The sequence below is a fragment of the Ceratotherium simum genome, chromosome 3 (genome assembly GCF_057802395.1).
Source record: "Ceratotherium simum simum isolate JZ-2026a chromosome 3, ASM5780239v1, whole genome shotgun sequence".
NCBI classification, from domain to species: domain Eukaryota; kingdom Metazoa; phylum Chordata; class Mammalia; order Perissodactyla; family Rhinocerotidae; genus Ceratotherium; species Ceratotherium simum.
In genome coordinates, this window is record NC_141902.1 from 18,031,074 (window position 1) to 18,054,863 (window position 23,790).

The 23,790-nt window shown below is 35.1% G+C and overlaps 1 protein-coding gene across 2 annotated transcripts in view; it reads right to left on the reverse strand.

Annotated features, from left to right (window-relative positions):
* The window catches only part of G2E3 (G2/M-phase specific E3 ubiquitin protein ligase), a 50,417-nt gene that overhangs the window by 9,585 nt on the left and 17,042 nt on the right, over nucleotides 1-23,790 (reverse strand). For both annotated transcript variants that reach the window (XM_004421148.3, XM_087423065.1), the window contains 10 exons: nucleotides 21,845-21,942; nucleotides 19,324-19,425; nucleotides 16,220-16,344; nucleotides 14,582-14,747; nucleotides 10,709-10,815; nucleotides 9,938-10,054; nucleotides 6,452-6,576; nucleotides 6,213-6,345; nucleotides 3,596-3,903; nucleotides 1,582-1,763 (listed from right to left, as the gene is read on the reverse strand). In XM_004421148.3, the coding sequence (XP_004421205.1) occupies nucleotides 1,582-1,763; nucleotides 3,596-3,903; nucleotides 6,213-6,345; nucleotides 6,452-6,576; nucleotides 9,938-10,054; nucleotides 10,709-10,815; nucleotides 14,582-14,747; nucleotides 16,220-16,344; nucleotides 19,324-19,425; nucleotides 21,845-21,942 (1,463 nt within the window). The remainder of the gene's footprint in view (nucleotides 1-1,581; nucleotides 1,764-3,595; nucleotides 3,904-6,212; nucleotides 6,346-6,451; nucleotides 6,577-9,937; nucleotides 10,055-10,708; nucleotides 10,816-14,581; nucleotides 14,748-16,219; nucleotides 16,345-19,323; nucleotides 19,426-21,844; nucleotides 21,943-23,790) is intronic.

The window sequence follows — 23,790 nt, forward strand, 5'->3', positions numbered from 1 at the left end:
CTGAAAAATACGTTAAGTTTCAGGGGTAGGAAGTCTTGAAAAATATGTAAGTTTCAGGGGTAGGAAGAAAAAACATTAAAAAAGACAGTAGCAGTCAAAAGTAAGAGGGAGTACAACATTAAAGAAAACAGTAGAGAGGAATTTGAAGACAGTGGTGATTGCAGAAGTCAGAGAAGATGAGGGATTAGAAGAAAGGCCTTTGCATGTGGAGATTTAGATCCCTGGATATCAGCTATGACTATCTAACTTGGAAGAGTGGTGGTGAGAACAGAAGTATAATGATAAGAAGTTAAGAAATAACAGGAAAGAGAAAGTAGAGAAAATGAAGTTAAACTAAAGTACATTTTTTGGTAAAGAGGAGAAAAGGAAAAATAAGTTGAAGATTTAAAGGGTCAATTTAAATTACCATTTTAGGATGAGAAGTCTTGGGCCAAATAAATGGAATTATTATAACAACACACTTCCATATTGCTTGCTTTGTGGTTTAGAAACTACGGTTTAACAAGATTAACATGCCCAAGGTCACGCAGCTTATAGCAGTCATTTCAAAGTAAAATCTGACTTCTGAGTATTTGCTTTTAACCATTAAACTACATTGTTTTTTTTCTTTCTTTTTTTTTTTGTTTGGTGAGGAAGACCAGCCCTGAGCTAACATCCAATGCCAATTCTCCTCTTTTTTGCTGAGGAAGATTGGCCCTGAGCTAACATCTGTGCCCTTCTTCCTCCACTTTATATGGGACGCCGCCACAGCATGGCTTGACAAGTGGTGTGTCAGTGTGCGCTCGGTATCCGAACCTGCGAACCCTGGGCCACAGAAGCAGAGCATGCGCACTTAACTGCTGCACCACTGGGCCGGACCCTCAACTATACTGCTTATTAATTAAGACAACGGATAGAGTAGGCTTAAGTAGGGGGGAGGTTGAGGGAAGAAAAGTTGAATGGCTTTCAATGTCTCAGTTAATTTCCAAATCAGTAACATGTAGACAATGATACTTATCTCATAGGGCATTATAACTAAACAATCTGTACATGTAACGTGTAGTACAGGGCTCAATAAATGGTAACTATTTTTAGGTGGGAACATTGAGTCTCCCCACTTGTTTCCATATAGAAGAAATTCAGCCTGGTCTTTCTCTCCACCTGTCACTCATACCTCCTTGTAGGAGGAAGGATAAGTTTTCTGACCAGTAAGCCAAGTCCTTCCCCTCTTCAGATTCACCTGCCTGCAGGAAAGTGCACTTTCATCTGCTCTCTAGCTGCAACAAGGAAGTTGCTTCATATTTTCTCTGGCCGGGTAGATAAATCCATCTAGTTCTAAGGAGTGTTAGCAAGCCATTTGACCACAGATCGAAGTCACAGTATCCAACTGGTTTTATCAACATTAAACCTGTACTTTGATCTCTAGCTGTCTGACCTTTACATCTATCTCTTAACTGGTTGTGAACTCTGCTGGTAAACAGAAATATTGACACTTCTTAACTACTCCACAAAGAGCATTATTATTCTATTGCAGATCCATTATTTATATTCAAATATACCTAGGATGTAGCCTACATTTTAATACACAGGTACATTTCTTACCCTGATTATAATTTGTGCCACATCAAAGTCTGAAACATCGTCTAAAATTGGTTGGGTATTTTCTGGTCCATAAACAAGGCAGTTAAACAAGGTTTTAGAAAAGAAACCAGGTGAAGGACCACCATGAACCAAAGAAATGGCAAGCATTTTTCCAGCTTCATAGTAAAGATTCTCTTTCAGAGCTGTAAATACAGATGAAAATACATCAAATATACTTCTTTTATTATTATAAGATAACCATCATATATAATGAATACATATATAATAAATTAAAAATAAAAAACCCTAAGCAGTAGATAAATGTAAAATAACAATTCATAGAAGCTATAATCATGTATAAAATACAGATCTCACCTAAAATATACAAAAAATATATTTTTCTGAATACAAAGTAATAACCTATTGTAGAAGAAATGTAAATACAGAAAATCTTAAAAAAAGAAAAAAGCAACACCTATAATCCTACCACCATAATAACCAGTGTACACACTTTGGTGTATTTGCCGTTGTGTATATAAATATAAATAGTGTGACTTCTGTTTTTTTCTACTTACTATATTGTAAACTTTTTTTATATTATTCAAAATTATTCAAATCTACAGCTAATGAATGTATTAAGACTAATTTACAGAGGTGTTACTATGTAAACCATCCCCTTATTACTGGCTACCCTGGCTGAGTAACATTTGCAACTATGAGACACAATGTTACAATCAACATCTATTTACATATTCTTGGTTATATATCTTTGATTATTTGATTAGGATAGATTCCTACATATGGTATTCCTGGTTCAAAGCATATGAACATTTTTAAGGTTGTTGATTACATAGTCCTAAATTATCTTCCAAAATAGCACAAATTTACTCCCAACAATATATGTTCTATCACCATATCATCACAGCTTTCAATATTTTTTAAATTGTCATTTAAAAGGTTTTAGCTACTTTGTTAAGTCAAAAAGATATGTAAATTTTCCTTTTTTTCTGAAAGTTGTTCAAAGCAATTTATTAACAAGCAACATAACAATACCTGAACCAATAATAAAATCTCAACAATAACCTTATATACTACACATTAGTAGTCACATTTTACAGATGAAGAAACTGAGATCCAGAGAGGCTATGTAATTAATCCAAGGATATAAGGCTACTGAAGTAGATGTGTATACACTGACTTAGATTTTGTGACTTAAATTCATGTACTTTCCACTGTACCAAAACTGCCTTGAGTGAACATTACTGATTATTTGGAGTGGTTTTTTTTTGAGGGAGTTTAGAATTAAGCTGTGCGTATTATATATAGTACAAATGATCCTTGGTAGTTTCTCAATTATTTTAATGATGCTTCAGGCAATGGTGAGGAAGTTCTAAGGAATACATAGGAGGAAACTCAAATGGAATGAAATAAGTCTTCTCACTCTCTTTTTTATAAAAGCTCCTAAAAAAGAATGCCAGAATTAACCAGTGTTTTGAGAGATCTGTTTTAATCACATCAATTCCTAGCAAGAAGTAAAGATAGAAAAGTATCATATACATAATTGTGTAAGAAAAATTCTTGAAAGCTAAAGTACATTAAAAAATCTGTTTCATGTGGACCAGAAAATTACACTATAAAAACCCTAGGTTGTAAAGAAATAGGCCAAATGCAAATTCCGAATATTTGAACAAGAAGGGCTCAAATAATCATCCATCCTATTTGGCTACTCTATTTAAACAAAATTAGAACGAATATAAAGTACATTCTTAAGAAGTTACACTTAATTATGGAATCACTTCAAGGAGGATATTGCTATAAAGAAATTACAGATATTCTTAAACACAAAACGTGTCATTACAAAATTTACTTTTAAAAATATCACATCTCCTCCTCTCTTTCCTGTGATTCTATCGGTATTTTATTAACAAAGTGAATTACACATTTGACCACAGGTATTGAGTATTAATTCTAATCAGCTATCTCTTTCTTTACACATGGTATATTCAGTATGTACAATAATAAATAAAATAATTACCTTGAGAATTTAGAGACAAGTTCTTTGACAAGGACCCTTCAAACAATGGTGAGTTCTCAAGACGCTGCATTAAGAGACTTAGGAATTCTTGCTTTGATCCAGGATATTCTCTTCCAAAATTATCATTGTCATCAACATATACTACTTCAATTGTGTATGAAGGATTAAAGTTTTTATTTCTGAATCCATTTAAGGCACTATTCCAGATATTGGCTTTGTTGACATATAATCTTTTAGTTTTTTTTTTAATTTGAAATCCTAGTTCTATTATAATGCTTGCAATATCTCTTCTAAATTTGCTGCCTTGCCTATAAAACATGAATTTAAACAGAGGTAAGTACTCTAAAGTACTTTATGTGACATAATAGTTATACAGCTAATAAAAAAGAATAGAACAAAAGATTAAAAGGAAGTTCTTCCCCAACTCCCACCCAAAAGCAGACAATGGCTGCCACTGAAACCAAATACAGTTATTTGATAACCTTAGTTCTAAATTCTTGATTTCCTCTCCCCAGTCTTATCAAATTAAAATCATTTAATGTCATAAATGATTTATGAGAATGCCGATAGATGATTATCTCAATTTGATCAATTTAGTGGATTCAGAAGCTCAAACTCTCACCTTTCTGGCCAATGGCTAAAATATACACTCGCCTAACTGTATCTTATATTTCACGTTCACTAGATCCTTTAAAAATAGAGCAAACATAATCTCTGCTGACTATATGAGAGAACTATAGCTTTAAGAGATTACACAATGTATTTTTAATCATAAAGTTAATTAACAGTAGAGCTAATATGATAAACAGAATTCACAACTCTTTATACAGTACTTTTTAGTCTATACCAGTAATTCTCAAAGTGTGGTCCCAGATCAGCAGAAGCAGCAAACACCTGGAAACTTGTTAGAAACAGAAATTCTTGAGCCCCACAGCAGAAAGACAGAATCAGAACCTCTGAGCATGAGGCCCAGCAATCTGTCTCTTAACAAGACCTCCAGGCAACTGTATGAACTAACTCAATTGCTCCCTGCCTCAGTTTCTCCATCTGTAATTGAGATTGATGTACTCAAAATAATCCTGTTTGGGGCAACGTCCATGGATCATCTTTCTATATCAAGTATAAATTTTTCCCATCCTAAGACATTATAATAGCCTAGTGTGGGCAAGGCTTTGCTTTTTCTTTCTTCACACAACCCCCTATTCATTAACCTAGGTGGAAGGAAATCCAAAGTCTTCTGACAATAATCCTTCAGAAATATACCTTCTTGTAGCAGGTTGCTTCCTTGCTCCTGCCTGGAATGGGAATGCCCATGCTATTCTAGAATATGATGGGATGTTAAAAGCAGGAGCAAGAGGGCCGGCCCAGTGGTGCAAGCAGTTAAGTGCATGCGCTCTGCTGCAGCGGCCCAGGGTTCGCCGGTTCGGATCCCGGGCACGCACCGATGCACCACTTGGCAAGCCATGCTGTGGCGGCATCCCATATAAAGTGGAGGAAGATGGGCATGATGTTAGTCCAGGGCCAGTCTTCCTCAGCCAAAAAAAAAGAGGAGGATTGGCAGATGTTAGCACAGGGCTGATCTCCTCACACACACAAAAAAAGCAGGAGCAAGAAATCAAACATCTTTGGAAATCTAAATATTAAAATTATTTAAAACTAATGTGAATATTTTTTGATAATAAAAATATTATAAAAATTTTCAGTTAACACAAGTGGTATCTTAAAACAGCAATTCTTCACTTTTTGAATAGTAATCTACTATTCACTTCTATCTACAAATCTAGTTATCAAATATTTTCATAAAAATTCTCTCTTCCCTCTCACTTTTAACAATACTATTTTAACAAGGAAGTACTTCATCATGCTTAACTACTAATGTTATTTTTGTCTATTTTTCCTACTGGCTAAAAGCAACGTTCTATACAAACCCTTTTGCAAAGCTACATGTACTTAAAAATACTAACTTCAACTGAACGAATACCTGACACGGCATGAAGACGTAATTTTAGTGTTATTTAAATGTTTATGAATGATTTTGCAAGTTACTTATTTTGCTGTTTTATAAAAAGTTAGGCGTTAATACATAATACTTGTAAGAATGCCTTAAGCTTTCTAAAGAGCTGACATTTAGATCTTGACACTAAATGTATATTAAACAAATGATTATAAAATTAAAAAGTAAACCATCTCTTATTAAATATGATTCTTTCCTTTTAACAAAGTAACATGGTATGCTTGATATTTTAATTTCCTGTCTTACTCTATAATCAAATAAAATTTTAAGCACATTTGCTAGATCAGTGCTTTTTAAACTATCTTGAAAATGATCTATAATAAAAAATATATTTTTCATCATGACTCAGTACACAACTAAAAATATTTCATATACGTTCTATTAGTAATGCAATCTGATATTTTATATTCTATTCTATCCTGTTTTTCTTTTTTTTAATGTTGTTTGCATTGATTTCATTACCAAATGCTGGGTCTTAGAGTCTGAAAAATATTCTTCCAGACTTCTGTAAGATCAGCTAATATTCTAAGTGTACACAGCCACTTTCTGTTGTAATTTTCTCAAAATAGAGTTTTATATTTTTCTCCAATTCAAAATACACACCTCAGCAGATCTTTATGCTGGGCTCCAGGTGACTGTCTGGGTAATTTAGGTGATGATTCTTCCAACAAACAATCGGTTATGCCCACATTATTAGTGTTGGGTAACGTATGTTTTTTGGCTTTTTGGAATTCCCCTGCAGATTTAAATCCCAACGTTAGCATAATAGAAATACAGGTAGAAACTTTTTAGTAATATGCATTTGAATGAAAACATCTTTATTCAAAATTACAAAATATTACCTGAATTATAGAGAATACCTCTACATTCCAAACACTCCCAATTTTGTTCCCATGATCGTAGTGAGGAACAGGCTAAATGTGTTCCGCTAGAACCACAACACTGACAGCGCTTTATTTCCCATTTGCTGAGGACATAAAGGGAAGCAGATGTTTACATTTTGGTATTAACTTAGTCTAATTCCAACCACTGCCACAGGCCTCACTGTCTGTTGCACGCAAACAACTGACCCTTTTACTAAAGCAGGAAAAATAGATTATCTGCTTTGAAACTGCATTACTTTTCCTTAAAGTATTTTTTTTTATTTCATTTATGATGCTTGTGACCTCCTCTTCTAAATATTCTCTAACTTAAAATACCTAACCTAAATACCCAACACGTACAGGCACATGCACAGACACAAAAAATATGAACATCAGAAAGAATATGATTAAGGAGGAAAAAAATTTTTCTTTTATATTTGGAGATGACTCTGTTCATAGAAAGATTGCTCTGTCAGTGTGCCTAATTTGGAAGAACCATTCAGTAAATTCATCATCTTACCTAAAACATTATCTTTCCCATGCAAGGTGACAAATTATTTCCTGCCACAAGCTTACTCAGACACTTCAGGTATATGCAGCTCAAGAGGATCCAGACTTACTAACTGGCCCACATTCGTATTCTCTCTCATTTATTCCCCCTAACCCCTCAGGCGCATGTTTCCCCACTGTGTTGTGTGACATGTGCCGTCCATATTCACATTTCCTGTACGAGTGTGGGTGTAGGTTGTGGTGTGGGGCCTCCTCTTTGCATGGTTATGAGCACACCCTCTCTGTATAGAAATGGATATACTCCGTGATTATGTGGATGTGTGAGTGATAAGAGAGGTAGCTGGATACTCTCCCCTCTGGTAGGTGTGGGCAAATCTCCCTCTGTGTGGATATGGGTGTGTAGGTATGTGTCCCTCCCTCTTCCCCAGATAGTTCTGCCAACTGATGATGAAGAGAAAGAAAGATGACAGATAACATGAGTGCTTATTATACACCAGGCCCAATTTTCATTCTTACATGAAAAGTTTAATCCTCACAATTTTATTTTATTTTATTTATTTTTTTTGTGAGGAAGATCAGCCCTGAGCTAACATCCATGCTAATCCTCCTCTTTTTGCTGAGGAAGACCGGCTCTGAGCTAACATCTATTGCCAATCCTCCTCCTTTTTTCCCCCCAAAGCCCCAGTAGATAGTTGTATGTCATAGCTGCACATCCTTCTAGTTGCTGTATGTGGGACGCGGCCTTAGCATGGCCGGAGAAGTGGTGAGTCAGTGCGCGCCCGGGATCCGAACCCGGGCCACCAGCAGCGGAGCGCGCGCACTTAACCGCTAAGCCACGGGGCCCACCCAATCCTCATAATTTTAAAAGGCAGGGAAAACCACCGTGACATCCATTTTAAAGAAGAGGAAACCAAGGCATAGGGGATAAATAACTTGCCCAATCAAGTTCACATTGCTCATAAGTCTCATAGTGTGGTTTCCACCCCAGTTTACCTGGCTTCAGACCCATGCTCCTAACCACCACACCATGCTTTCAGCAAAACTGCCTTCCTATCACTAGGATGAGAGCAAGTGAGATTAGGAAAGAAAGCATTCAGATGGCAGGTATCTGTATCCCAGGAGAAAAGGCAAGGGATAGCAATCTTGCCTCTGTCTAGCTGCCAGACAGAAATGGGTGTTTGGTAGCTACTGACTGGGTGACCAGCAGTATACAAGAAATATATATAGGTTAATTAAAACAGTCTAAATGAATTTAGCAAATATCAATATTAATGAATGTATTGCTTCTTAAAACTCTAAAGCACTTTACTGCTTACAAAACTCATTTATACACATTATCTCATCTGTGCCTCAGCACATCCCTTGAGAGGGGTATTATTAGTGTTTATAAATGAATAAACAGGGTCACCAGATTAAGTAACATAGGCAAGAATACACATTACTCAACATCTTCAGTGAGATCTCTGCCATTAAAGAATTTTTAGTCTAATGGCAAAGACAAATTTATTACACTGTAACAAGCATGATAAAGCGAAAACCCAGCCCAGAATGGAGAATCAGGAGTGGTAAAAGCTGCTCAGGGGAAACTTTCCAAAGCTGGCAAGACCTCAGCTGAGTCTTCACAAATAAGTAGTAGGTGATCCAGCCAATCACTTTCCACCAGAAACAAGGTTCTTAATATTCTGCTCTGCACTTGAAGCTCCAGTTTGCCATGTTAAGTAAGATTGTATAACAGGGATAAAATTTATTGAAATTTCCTACATAAATTTTGACAGAACTGGATTTGTTACTTTTTATTCTGCATCTTAAAAAATGAAGATACTCTTGATTTCTAGTATCTAACACAGTATAGTGTACATAAAAGGCAGAAAAATGATTGTTGATTGAAATTAGAGCCAGTATCTACTGACATTACAAAAGAGTAATCAATAAATTTCAAACACCAAACCATTTTTATAGTGATCCAAAAGAAACACTGCTAGATTAATCTAGTTAAATTAACTTCTAGAACAGTGCTATCTAATAGAAATACAATGCAAATCACATATGTAATTTACATTTTTCTAATAACCAGATTTAAGAAGATAAAAGACACAGGTGAAATGAATTTAAATATTTTCAAAATATTATCATTTTGTTCAACATGTAATTAATATAAAAAATTATTAACAGGATATTTTATTAAGTTCTTTTTTTCTTACTGCTATGGGCTGAATTGTGTCCCCCAAAATTCATATGTTGAAGTCCTAACACCCAGTACCTCAGGGCCTTGAAAGAGATAATTAAGATAAATGAGATAATTAAAGAGATAATTAAGATAATTTAAAGAGATAATTAAGATAAAATGAGGTCATATGGATAGGTCCTAATCCACTATGACTGGTGTCCCTATAAGAAAAGCAGATCAGGATGCAGACAGAGGGACAATCATGTGAGGACACAGCTAGAAGGGAGCCACATGCAAGCCAAGGAGAGAGGCCTTGGAAGAAATCAAACCTGCGAATACCTTTATCTTGGACTTCTAGCCTCTAGGATGGTGCGAAAACAAATTTCTGTTGTTTAAGCCACACAGTTTGTGGTATTTTGTTATGGAAACCCTAGCAAACTAAGATATAGTCTAAATCTTTGGTGTGTATTTTACAACACCTCTCAATTTAGAATAGCCATATTTCAAGTGCTCAGTAGCCATGTGGGGCTAGTGGCTACCACATAGGACAGTATAGCTCTAGAAAATGGAGCCTCATGAAAATACACCACAAAAATAAGGTACAACTATGCTGACTGCAGTAATTTCTCTGTCAATAGATGTAAATATACATTTAATAAATATACCTCATCTCAAGTTAAAACTTCAAACATCCAAGAGCAACAGTACATTTTACTAGCTAGAAAACCTACTTTCTCAGCTGAAGGTTTAAATAAGGACACTCAGCACAAACAAACTGCCCGGTATACCTATCAGGCACATTATAGTCTCGCCCTTCTTTGCAACGACATCTTCGGACATCGCAATGCTCATAGTGCTGCAGAAGCTCTTGATAAGCATTTTCCTCTAATTCCCAAGATGCGTCTCTGTAATTGAAGCAGGATATAAAATATACTTTGACCTAAAATGTTACATAAAAGGATTGGTAATGAATCTAAAAATAAAAACTTCTCTCATACTTAGGAACAAGGATAAAACTTGTTCTTTTTAGAAGTAATCATTCTCTTCAAGATATAAATCCATTAGTGTCATTTTATCCTACAGATAATTAGTCTCAGTGAATTTTCAAACGCTAAATGAAAAATTAAGCAGAAATTTTCTAAAATTTTTCCTAATATTTTACTTCCAATTTTTTAATTTAAAGTTTAGTATCATTTCTGGATTCCTCATCTTTAAGTATTAAGAAAATTCTTCTCATACATTTTAAACCACAACTTGGTTCTCTTAGATAATTCATACATACCATTTGGAAGTCTCTTATACTTGTGTATAAATCAATCAATTTATATAGTAACGACTGAGGTGTTTATTAACTAATGAGACACTGAAGTCACAGTCCCTGCCCTCAAGAACTAGCAACCTGGAGAGGAAAAGGGGGAGGCGGCGGGACGGCTTTACATTTCCCCATTTGAAATGGCTACTTGTCCACGATCACTTAATCAGACAGAAATGATAAATTCTACTGTTATTAAATCCTACATTTAAAACACCTTTTTGTTAAAAAACTAAATGTTACTCACTTTTCAGGAATATGAATTCCCATTCTCAACATTTCTTTCTGAAATATATCACTATTATTGCATATTGTGCACCTAAAGAAAAACACTCCTGCATTTATTGCTTGAACCTATAGTGGAAAACAGAAAATCTGTTGTTAACAATTTAACAGATTATCAGGTTATGAATTATAGAGTTAACAGAACATGTGCTATTTTTCACTTAATTTATTGTGAAAACATTCTCTATGCTAGTAGTTCTCAAATTTTGATAAACTAAGTTATCCCACTGCTAAAATTTGGAGATCTTTTTTCCTAATGGTCAAAAAAAAAAAGTAAGCTAATAAATTGCCTGTTTTTAGCTTTACATCTATCACCCATATATTTTTTTCAACCTTTGATATCTAATGTCATTTCTGTCCCCAAATATTGTGTTGTCCATCACTCTTTGTGAATAACACAGTAAAAATCTTGAGCTACTTCATCTAGGAAGGATGTTTAAATAAGTGTTACATATACAGCATCCCTGGTTCTGTTTTTAACTCAATCTCTAAGTTAGTTTTCTTCCTAAGAGGGTCAAAGTATAAAATCTATTCTCACCGCTTCAGCAAATAACAAATACAGAAGCAGCAGGCAGAGGTACTTAGAGGAGACAGGAAATTATAAGCCTACTAGAAAGAGTAGACCATCCCCAATAAAAAAAATGTGTAGTACACATTCATTTAACAAACATGTAACCCCTACTATATAGGTGCTAAACAATATGCTATGTACCAAAAATAGCAACATAAAATGACTTAGACCCTACTTCAAGAAATCCTTGCGAGTAGGCACACAGGTATACAATATAATACAGCGTAAAAGTGTTTTTTTTTTTTTTTTTTGTGAGGAGATCAGCCCTGTGCTAACAACTGCCAATCCTCCTCTTTTTCTGCTGAGGAAGACTGGCACTAGGCTAACATCCGTGCCCATCTTCCTCCACTTTATACGGGATGCCGCCACAGCATGGCTTGCCAAGCGGTGCGTTGGTGTGCGCCCGGGATCCGAACTGGCGAACCCTGGGCCGCCGCAGCAGAGCGTGCGCACTTAACCACTTGCGCCACTGGGCTGGCCCGTACAAGTGTTTTTATAAAGCCTTTAAAAAGTCTCTTCATGGAAGAGAGAGGAATAAGTATCTAAGTCTGTATAAGAGCCTGACAAAAACATCACAGGTATGGTGAGGTCAAAGCTAAGTTTGGAAGAAGCAATAGGGGTTTGCCAGGAAAATAGGACAAAAGACATCACAAGGATAAGGAATAGCACATATCAAGTCTCAGTGGAAAGAGCACCTGTGATTAGGGAACTAATGATAATATACTTGGGGATTACATGGCGGCCATACTGAACCAAGTAATGAGGATAGACAGGTAAATCAAAGCCAACAGTGTGAAGAATTGACAGGGAATAAAGCATGCAGGAGAAAGACCAGCTTAGTAGGCTCCTGCAAAAGTCTAGTTAAAAAAAAAAAAAAGTGTTTCAAGTTAAATCACGTAGGGTTTAAAGCACAGGGTAGTAACAAAAAAGGATACCCACAAAATATTGGTTAGATAGACCTGACAGACTTGGGGAATGATTTGTGGATGGTGAAGAAGTGAACAAAGAGGAATCCAGGTTCAAACAACTAGCAAGGGCATATACACATAGCACGTGCAAGGGAAGCAACAAGTTATTGAAACCCCTGAACCTAAAGGATCTTCACGCATTTGTACCCCGATACCAAGATCTTAGTGAATACAGGATATGATACAAGGAAGGGTCTAGAATAGAGGGAAAAAAACAACATAGGACATATGGAAGTTACCAACAAGACTTATAGCAACGATGGAGAAATCCAACCTGAACAAGAATACTGACAATTCTCTACATACACAGAGTGAAGTTTCCATCAGTTTCATTGATATTAATCTGTAGTCTCTCCTTACAAAATCCCAACATAGCATTTGTAGCAGTAACAAATAATGAATATGCTTAACTGCATACAATTCTCATTCTATTGCATAGGTTTTTTCTTCCTTTGACTCTTATATTAATGAAGTTCAGAGATTTAAAAAAATTTCTTCAAGTATTGTTACAGCTATCCAGACAGCGTAGACTCCATTTACTATTTCAGTTAAGACTCTAGTACCTGAGTGGAAAAGCCACTGAAGCTCCTTTAGAGAACATGACTCAAGAATTAGCTTCGTCTTGGTGTGTTCTAATCATGTAACAACTGCTTATTAATATTTGTACCATAGGTGTCCATATGGCTGTGATTTTATATGTTATTTGCATAAAGCAGACCTACATTTTTGTTAGAAATATTATTTCTACTTTTTAATGACTGAATTAGAAACTTGATATTTTCAGAGTGTTCACAAAAAGCCCTATGAATACTAGGTTAAGTTTGAGAACCTCTCTGTTTCATTATTAACACATAAATGAGGCAAATCTTATTCATCTTGAAAAAAATATACTTGTTATAAAATTAACAATATGATACATTTGGTAGCAATTACATTTATTCAAATACAAATGCTTACTTTAGATAAATTACTTTTTTAAGATTCTCATATAATGTGAACTTCTTCCTCAATAGGTAAAGATAACACTTCATGATGTTTACAAACTGCACTCTCCGGATCCTTTTACAAAGACTTCTTTATAAGAATTAACAGAATTTCTAACATTTACCCAACAACAAAGGCTCCATCCTGCCATTTTAACTGACTAATCCTAAATATAAAAGTTCAAGGCTCACACAAAAGAACAGAAAGTAATCAAGCTTTACTACTTTGACTATTGTTAGTACTTTTATGACTTTATTGAAATATAAGAGGATTTACAACATTTCCTAACTTTAAAACATATTTTTCTGAATAATTTGTAATCAATAATAACATTTCATTTTACTAAAAAACAATAAAAGCCAGGTTTTATATACCAGTATTAAACTTAAATAAATCCTTTGTTACTTTGGCATCCTATTAATGACAACTGTCTATCAGTTGGAACTTTCACACATGTATACTACACGTGATGTTATCAATAACTGGGATCTTTAAAAAATTTTCAAGTACCTTCTGAATCAAAGAAATATTAAATCTTGTTTAACTTCATGTGTTTTATATTTCATTTACTTGAAAACTTGCCATTAGATTTGACATACAAGGTGGCTCTCAAAGAACTAATACTTTTAATTCATTAGACAGTAATCACTTCCCTGTCAAGAAGTTATGATAAAGTGTTTACTGTAGTTAAAAAAAAAAGCTTGTTAACATTTAAATACCTTAGCTTACAGTTAAATTATCATTTCACATATCTTGGTTTTCTAAGCTTAAATATGTAAATGAACTTGGGAATTAAAATCTGTGTTTTATTCATTGTGAAATACAAACAAAATCCTTAGATAAAACCAACAAAATTTTTTAAGTGTGTATATATATTAAAAGTTAGTATCTAAAGTATTTATTAAAATATTAATTGTACACTTCAACATGGTGAATGTTATATGTAAAGTATGCTTCAATAAAGCTGTTTTAAAAAGTTACAAGTAGTAAGAGCTAAAATATACACGTCAATTCTTCCCAATTTAAAATTTAAATCAGGGGCCGGTCCCGTTGCCTAGTGGTTAGGTTTGGTGCACTCCACTTTGGCAGCCCGGGTTCGGTTCCCGGGTACAGACTTATACCACTCGTGGGCGGTGACCCACATATAAAATAGAGGAAGACTGGCACAGATGTTGCTTCCTCAAGCAAAAAGAGTAAGATTGGCAACAGATGTTAGCTCAGGGCAAATCTTCCTCAGCAAAAATAAATAAATAAAATTTCAAATCAGCAAGCAACAAACTTCATATCAGAAAAAGCTTACAAAACATCTTACCTGTAAACAGTCTCTATGAAACCAAGCATTCTTACAACAAGGACTTCGTAATATGCTATACGTTGGAACAGGCTCAATAAATTCCAGGCAAATGGTGCATGGTAAAGAGTCTTTATAATTACTAGATGTAATTATTTGAACAGGTCGATGGTTCCAACAAAACGATCTAAAAAGGCAAATTATTTAAAAACAACATCTAATAAATGACAAAGCACAAATAGACTAGCATTACAATTCACATTTGTAAGAGAAAATTCATTTGTATCTCTTTCATAATTAACCTACTATAGACTGGAACCTTGGCATTATAAATCAGTCTTACAATCTATGATCAAGGAGAGCTGGACTTGCAAAATGTGAACTTTTGGTGGTGAGACTTACTTTACAGAATTTCAGTAACTAATATTACGTTGAGAATCCTATGTAATATTGTTAGCAACAGAGTATATACACCATTGTACTCAACACTGTATAAAATTAAAGAAAGAACTTAAAAATAAATATTTTAATCATGTAACAAATAAAATACAAATAATAACTTCTAATCCACTAAATTTCTTTTGTATTTCTAAACTTTCATTTTTGTGCATGGTAACAATCCATTAAATAGTTCAAGAACACAAAGACTAAAATAAATAGAACATTCCTGATACCAAATACAGTAGACCCTCCCCTTACCCACAGTTTTGCTTTCCACGGTTTCAGTTACCCACGGTCAACTGTGATCTTAAAGCAGATAAACCCCCTTCTGACATATGGTCAGAAGGTCAATAGCAGCCTAACACTATATCACACTGCCTACATCATTCACCTCACTTCATCTCATCATGTAAGCATTTTATTATCTCACATCATCACAAGAAGAAGAAGGGTAATTAAAGTACAATAAGATATTTTGAGAGAGAGACCACATTCATATAACTTTTATTACAGTCTATTGTTATAATTGTTCTTTTTTATTAGTTATTGTTGTTAATCTATTACTGTGCCTAAATCATAAATTAAACTTTATCATAGGTATATATATATAGGAAAAAACATAGTATATCTAGGGTTTGGTACTACCCACGGTTTCAGGCATCCACCAGGGGTCTTGGAATGTATCCCTTATGGATAAGGGGGGACTACGATACCAAAATTCATAAAATCTTGATGTTTAAAGCTGGACTTGAGAAGTAAATATTTTCAGGGGTATCCTAGGGCATACTATTTATTTTTTGGACTCCACCAACTTACATGCCTTCAATTTACTCAATGAGAAATATATATGGCCCTGTGAAAGAAAAGTGGACTATTAAATCTAAAGAGTGACATAAAAATCTAGAATTTCGTAAGGTGGAAATTTTCACTGAATATGAATAAATTAACAGTTCCATATTATATTCTAGAGCTGAAAGCTGAAGGTGAATACTAATCATTAAGCCCATTCCAGACATGGCAATTCTCAAGACTCTGCAGACAGAAATGATTCCATAAAAAAGGAGGGGAGAAATTATATATATATATAATGTATACGTATAAACTCAGTGCAGCTTTGAAAAGAAATTTTACAAAGGTATTATATCACTGAGATAGCCATATCCATTTTCCAATTTTCTTTAACACTCATCTTTCATATTCAATAGTTAATTAACTCACGCAAAATTGCCAGTGAATTGGAAAATACATTCTCTCTGAAGTCCACATGGGAAATGATAACTTCGTTTACATCGAGGTGCAACACATCCAATTGAAGCACCAGTTTTCTTGCAAACACAGCATTTCTAAAAGAAAATATGAAAATAGGGGTCACTACATACAAAAAATTGAGTATAAAATATGACCAAGGTACAAATGAATATTCCTTGTGGGGAGTCTGAAAATTATTTTCATCATACAACAGCTGTGATGATGGTATATTAAAGAAATTTCCTGAAAAAACGGTTCTACCCAGAAACAGTCTAAAGACACTAAAGATTCACCCCTATAAGAATTTCTGATAAAGGAAACATCTGTAACCTAACATGTGGATGAGACTGATAAGTTTCTTTTCCTTCTTACCTGCTAAAATATTTTAAACTGAAGGGTTTGTAAACATAATGGGTATACATGAAAGTCTCATTCAAATCTCAATAGAAAACACATAAATTAGGAAATATTCACCAAGGAGAACAGCAAAACTATACTAAAAATCGATCTGTAAAAAATTGGCTAGGATCACTCTATCCTAAACAAATGAAAAAGTGTTAGATACCCAAACTAGGTTAAATAGTGATGCTCAAAAAGATATGTTCAAGTCCTAATTCCGAATTCCTATGAATGTGATCTTATTTGGAAATCAGATCTTTGTAGATATAAGTAAGTTAAAGATCTCAAGACGAGATCATCCTGGATTTGGGGTGGTCTCTAAATCAAATGACTGATGTCCTTTGTAAGTGAAAGGAGAGGGAGATTCAAGACACAGACACACAGACGGGAAGGCCATGTGAAAAAGGCAGACGGGAAGGCCATGTGAAAAAGGAAGCAATGACTGGAGTTATGCTGCCACAAACCAAGGAATGCCAAAGGTTGCCAGCAGCTACCAGAAGCTCGGGGAGAAGCATGGAATGAATTCTCCCTGAGAGCTCCCAGAAGGAATCAATCCTTCTGACAGCCTGAATTGAAACTTCTGGTCTCCAGAATTGAGAGAGAATAAATTTGTTTTAAGTGACCCAGTTTGTGGTAATTTATTACGGCAGCCCTAGGAAACAAATACAACACCACTGCCACTAACTGAAATATAACAGTGGTATATAAACAGAAAGACTATTAGATGAACCAATCATTACTAAAATACAGAACAGTACTTAAAACATCTTGGAACCCTTGAGATGGCCACTATAATAGTCACTGACGGAGGGATTATACAGTCTTACTGCTGACTCCTAAAGCACCACCCCGTTAGAGAGAACACCTTGTCAACAGGAGGGTCTCCCACTGACAGATGGAATTCTAGTTTAAGGTCAAAAATGGAGATACCTCTTCAGGATCAAGATACTCTCAAAGGTTCATAATATACTCAGAAAAGATTCAGATGCTTTAAGAAAACAGGTATTTCCAAACCATAAGGGGACCTTTAGAAGCCATCTTTCACAAGTTCACCATCATTAGGAGGTGGAGGAATTCTGATACTAACACTGTCACATGGCCCTTAGATAAATGCTACAGCTAACCTTTCTCCCAAGGTTTTCCCTTGTGCCCCAGAGCCTCTATTTTACCATCCAGTCCTGCATCCTCAACATCTTCAAAGATAACTGCCTCCATTTCTTTGCCTCAACTAAAATAAAGGTCTCTACATGCTTCCCTTAGAGAATTGCTTGATGAAGCTGCTTATTTTCCCATCTTCCTTAATTTCCAGACTTGGCAAGGGGTGGGAGTGGGATACGGACAGAGACAGGAAGGTGGACAAATAGAACATTATTTTACTTTTCTGTCGTAGACTGTAGGTCACCACTCTATCTTCATACTTAAAAAAATCTGGTCCTTTGAGCCTAAGGACATTTACCCTCTGCCACCTGCTAACTTCCAGGTCACCACCCCTCCTCCAGACTTTGGCACCTTTCTTTGTATTTTAATTCTTGCTATCATTCTAAACAACTTCTGCATTGATGAAACAACCTTTCTTGGACTTCCTAAACTATACTGTGTCAATGCCCTTCGTGTCCACTCTTGTGTAATGATGAATCCTATCATCACCCAAAACTGCTCCACCATGGAAATCATCAATTCCAGTATCAAATTCTCTGAACAGAACTCCTATGCTTCCAACCTTCTTATTCTCTAACTCTATACCACATGGAGACCCACAGTCCTTTCCCGGCACATAATATAGTAGCTATCACACAGAAGATTCACAAATTATCATTGAATGAATGAGGGGTTAAAGTTTAGAATACAGGCATACCTCGGAGATAGTGTGGGTTCGGTTCCAGACCACCACAATAAAGCAAATATTGCAATAAAACGATTCACACAAATTTTTGGTTTCCCAGTGCACATAAACGTTATATTTAGACGATAGCGTAGTCTATTAACTGTGCAATAGCATTATGTCTAAAAAAACAATGTACACACCTTAATTAAAAAATATCTTATTGCTAAAAAATGCAAATGCTGTTGGAAAAATGGCACCAATAGACTTGCTCAACGCAGGGTTGCCACAAACACTCAATTTGTAAAAAAACACTGTATTTGTGAAGTGCAATAAAGCGAAATGCAATAAAACTAGGTAGGCCTGTACTTATCTTGGAGAACAAGAAGGCACTGAACACAAGCACACGATGCCACAGAAGGGCCATAAAGGGTGTGGAGATCATAATTTACTGGTCTGTATAGTTGTGTAATATCCACTTCAACCCATCATTCCAACCCATATAAGAATGAAAAGTGAACAGTTAGGTTGACTCAGGATTGAAGGTTTGAAGAACAGCAGAGTGGAAGTATGGTCATAATTCTGATGGTAAAAGTGAGTGAAATCATGGATAGGTTGGAATAACATAAGGAAGTAAAATCAGTATTGTCACATATATTATCCAGGGTCAGTTAAACTCTTTCATTTGCAAAAATACAAAATGTTCTTCTAAAATTTATTGTATTTGACAAAAATAAGCATTGGAACACAGAATCAGTCATAAATTTCTAGTAGAGAAACTGATGGAAAAAGGCGTCCCTAGTATTGACAATATTTATGGCATTTAGTGTAATGAGTAAAATAATTTACTTACCAGTTTAGAAGCCCTATTCACTTCTTTCCTGATGTCTTCTATTAGAAAACCATAAACTCCTTCTTCTTCTTTACCTCTCTGCCAAATTCCACTTGACATCAACTATGAACATATTCTCAATTAGAAAATAAACTCTAAGAAACTAGTTTGGAATAAAAACTACATATCTATAATATTCCAATAAAAAATGGACATAAAATAATTTAGATTTCAAGCACCTTTTATCTACAATAGTTATTTTTCATGGTCAGAGTAAGAGGCTACTCATATTCTTTGATTTGGAAGACACTGTGCATTAACAGTTCATATAACCAAACTGGTTTCTGAAAGTATTCCAGGAAATAACAGAAAAAGGAAGGCAGGAAAACAAAAAACACCTATAATTAAGTTTTAGAAAAAAAAAGTGGTAAACACTGAAAGGTGCAAAACAGTAAATACAATGGAGATAATTCACATTATCGGTGATTTTCAGGCTAACTTTAAATCTAGCTGGATTCTGAATCATAAAAGGCATTTTTACAGGGAAACATTAAATTGCAGTTAACATAAATGTTTAAATTTTTTTAAATTTGATTTTAACTTCAATTTAAATATGTTAAGAGTGCATGAATCAAGAAAAAGCACAGAATTGTGAGTAAGAAATCATGACTTGCAAACCAGGCTCTGTGTCCAAGTTTCTGGAACCCTAGGCAAGTAATTTAATGTCTCCGACCTTAAACACAAAAATGATAACACGGGGCTAGATTGTGTCTAAGTCTCTTTCAGCTCTAACATTCCATTACCATCTGTAACATTACTATACTTGCCTGTTCACAATGAAATAGAATCTTTTAAGTGCTGAGCCTAGGGTCAGTATGTTTTCAAATTATTATACTCATTAATAAAATAAGACAATATAAGGGAAATTTTGATATGATCAACTTAAATATATTAAATAATTCAAAAATACTTCCAATTTGTGATTAGAGAAGACGCTTATTTTAATCAGTATAATACATCCTAAAGAAGACCAAAAGTGATATATATTACTTAAAAATTAGTTATGAAAAAATAACCCGCGGACTAATAAAATAGCTCTCCTAATTCTACTGCATAAAAAGTAAAATAAACTTAGAAAAATGAAAAGGTTTTTTTTTTTTTGTGATGCAAAATATAACAGATTCCAACTTACAAATATAGAATGCTAACTTCATGTTCCCTTAAGTCTTGGTACAAAGTAATTTGGTTCCTAGACCAGTCTATAAGTCTATTTAACCCACAGGGTACCTGAGACATAAAACTGTAGTCTTAGAGAACCACCAAGGAATATGTTAGATGGCTTCTCAATGAAGCTATCTAAAGAGTTTTAACATGGATGCTGTGGTGGGTATAAAAATTTGTCCACAAATTTATTGATACTCCTTCTTTAAGAGGTGGGGCCTAATTCCCTTCCCCTGGAGTGTGGGCTAGACTTAATGACTCACTTCTAACAAACAGAATAAAGCAAAAGTGACACTGGTATGTGACTGTGAAGACTAGGTCATATGGTTCCGTCTTGGTTTCTCTCTCTCTTTGTTTCATCATTTGCTCTGGGAGAAGCCAGATGCCATGCTGTGAGCAGCCTTACAGAGGTGTACAGGAAGTAACGAATGAGGCCTCCTGCCAACAGGTAGGAGGAACTGAGGCCAAAAGCCATGTGAATGAGCCATCAGAGGTAGATCCTCCAAACCCAGTCAAGCCTTCAGATGACTGAACCCTAGCTAACATCTCAATTGCTACCACATGAGAGACCCTGAGCCAGAACAACCCAGCTCAGCCAATACCAGATTCCTGACCTTCAGAAACTGTTTGAGATAATGAATGTTGTTTAAGCTGCTAAATTTCAGGATAATTCGTTAAGCGGTACTACGTAACTAAGAGAATATCAAGAAATATTGTGTGTACTAATGCAACCTTAGCATGCTAACGCCGTGATGGTGCCACTGATGCCTTAGGGCACAGATTCAGTGATGTGAGAAGTTGGTGGAGTTAAGGGGGAACAAAAGAGAGACTAATTCTCAGTCTAAAATCACTTCTTCTATCTTCTGAGCGACCCATATTAGTCTATTCCCTTTCCCACAAATATTTGTCTTTAGTCAGAACTTTTCTTTCCAGGTTCTCTGTGAAATAAAATACTTTTCTTCTACTCCCTGAACCTTCAAACTAGCCTTTTCTGAGATTTATCACTAGCAACAATGGAAACAAGAAAGTGGTAATAAGAACAAACTCCCCTGGAGATCTAACCATTTTCTCCTTTTTTTCACTTAGGCCCTAAAGGGTTAGACAAAAATAAACAGGTAATGATGACAGGTCTTTATACATACCAAGTAATTTCAGAATCTTAGAATTTGATAAATAAAAAATCTTATTTTTACATATAGGCAAAATGAGATCCAGAGAAGTTAAATGACTTATCCAATTCTCAGAAACCAGCCATCAGGATCTAATTCTCTTCTTTAGAAGAATATCAAATTTCTAGGATTTAATTATAAATTATACTCACCAAACAATAGTAATGTACAGTGAGATTCCATTTCTCATTAGTTTTCTTTTCTCCATATTTATTAGGACAGTCATCATTTTTCCGACAGAAAACACAAGCTAACAGTGAAAAAAGTAAATAGATACAAAAAAATTTTTTTAAATTTTTCAAAAAGAACCTATGGAATCGGCGCATCTCTCAATTGATGTGTTCAATTCTTTCTGAGAGCAAATCACATTGTATTGTTTATCAGTAACTTAGAATTTCCAATATCTACTTCTAAAACAATAATGTGACTTGAAATTTTTTTCATTAATCTTTAATGATGAATTCCACTATGTCATTAAAATGGCAACTTGTAGGGTATCATCACTGAAAATAACAGATTAGAACACTTCAAAACTCCATCTTTCCTCTAAAGCAACAATTAAGCTGCCAAAAACTGTCAGAATCAACTTTTCAGAAACCCTGAAATCTAATTTAAAACCTTACAACAATCAGCAGAATGCTTTAAGGAAACAAGCTGCTAAATTTTGATGAGAGCTTTGTGGCATTTTAACTTACTCACCTACCATCCCCCCACTCTCTAGCTGGGCAACAGTCCTAGGTAGGATGGCCCATGTTCCTGGTATGGATTGTCCAAGAGGAGGTAATATGGACCTTGTTCTCAAAGAAATGTGATTGTGTGTTTTGATCTGTGTGGTGGCTCCCTGAGGGATGGACTCAGATGCTTGCCTTTGTTTCACCTGCCTCAGAACTTTCTCCGGGCTGGAGCCTGACTGTTTGCCAAAAGCATTTAAGACAAATATACTAGCTGTAGTAGCCTGGAGCAAAGGATAACAGAAAGGACAAGCAGGTAACAGAGCAAAAAAACTAGGAAAGAGGAGGCTGGGAAAAGGGGATACATGGGGGAATAAGGACTTTGAAAAGCTCCCACACACACCAGGGAAGCTAGAAGCACACTCACATGCCCAGGGCTGGATGCATGCTCAGAAAAGACCCCAGAAACCCTAAGCTTTCACCTCCAGTTGATCTTTAGGCTTGTGCAAACCCATAAGAAAAAAGAAAGATTCCAAATCACTAACTTAATTTAACCTTAAAGAACTAGAAAAAGAAGAGCAAGCTAAACCCAAAGCTAGCAGAAGGAAGGCAGTAATAAAGATTAGAGCAGAGATAAATGAAATAGAGAATAGAAAAATAGAATCAATAAAAACCAAAATTGGTTCTTTGAAAATGTCAACAAAACTGACAAACCTTTAGCTAGAGTGACCTAGAAAAAAAAGAGAGAAGATTCAAAACTTATGACAAAGCTACTGAAATCAAAACAGTGTGGTACTGGCATAAGGACAGACATATATATCAATGGAAAAGAAGAGTCCAGAAATAAACCCATATATCTATAGTCAATTAATTCTGAACAAGGACGCCAAGACCATTCAATGGGGAAAGAATAGTCTCTTCAACAAATGGTGCTGGGACACCTGGATAGCCACACGCAAGATAATAAAAAATGAACCCCTATCTCACACCATATACAAAAATTAACTCAAAACAAATTAAAGACCTAAATGTAGGAGCCAAAACTATAAAATGCTTAGAAGAAAACATAGAGGTAAATCTTCATAAACTTGGATTTGGCAATGGTTTCTTAGATATGACATGACACCAAAAGCAAAAGTAATAAAAGAAAAAAGATAAACTGGACTTCATCCAAGTTTAAAACTTTTGTGCATCAAGAGACACTATCAAGAGAGTGAAAAGACAATCTACAGAACGGGAGAATATATTTGGAAATCATACACCTGTTAAGGGTCTAGTGTCCAGAATGTATAAGAAAGTCTTACAACTCAATAACAAAAACACAACCCAATTTTAAAATGGGGCAATGGATCTGAATAGACATTTCTCCAAAGATACATAAATAGCCAATAGGCACATTAAAAGATGTCTAATATCATTAGTCATCA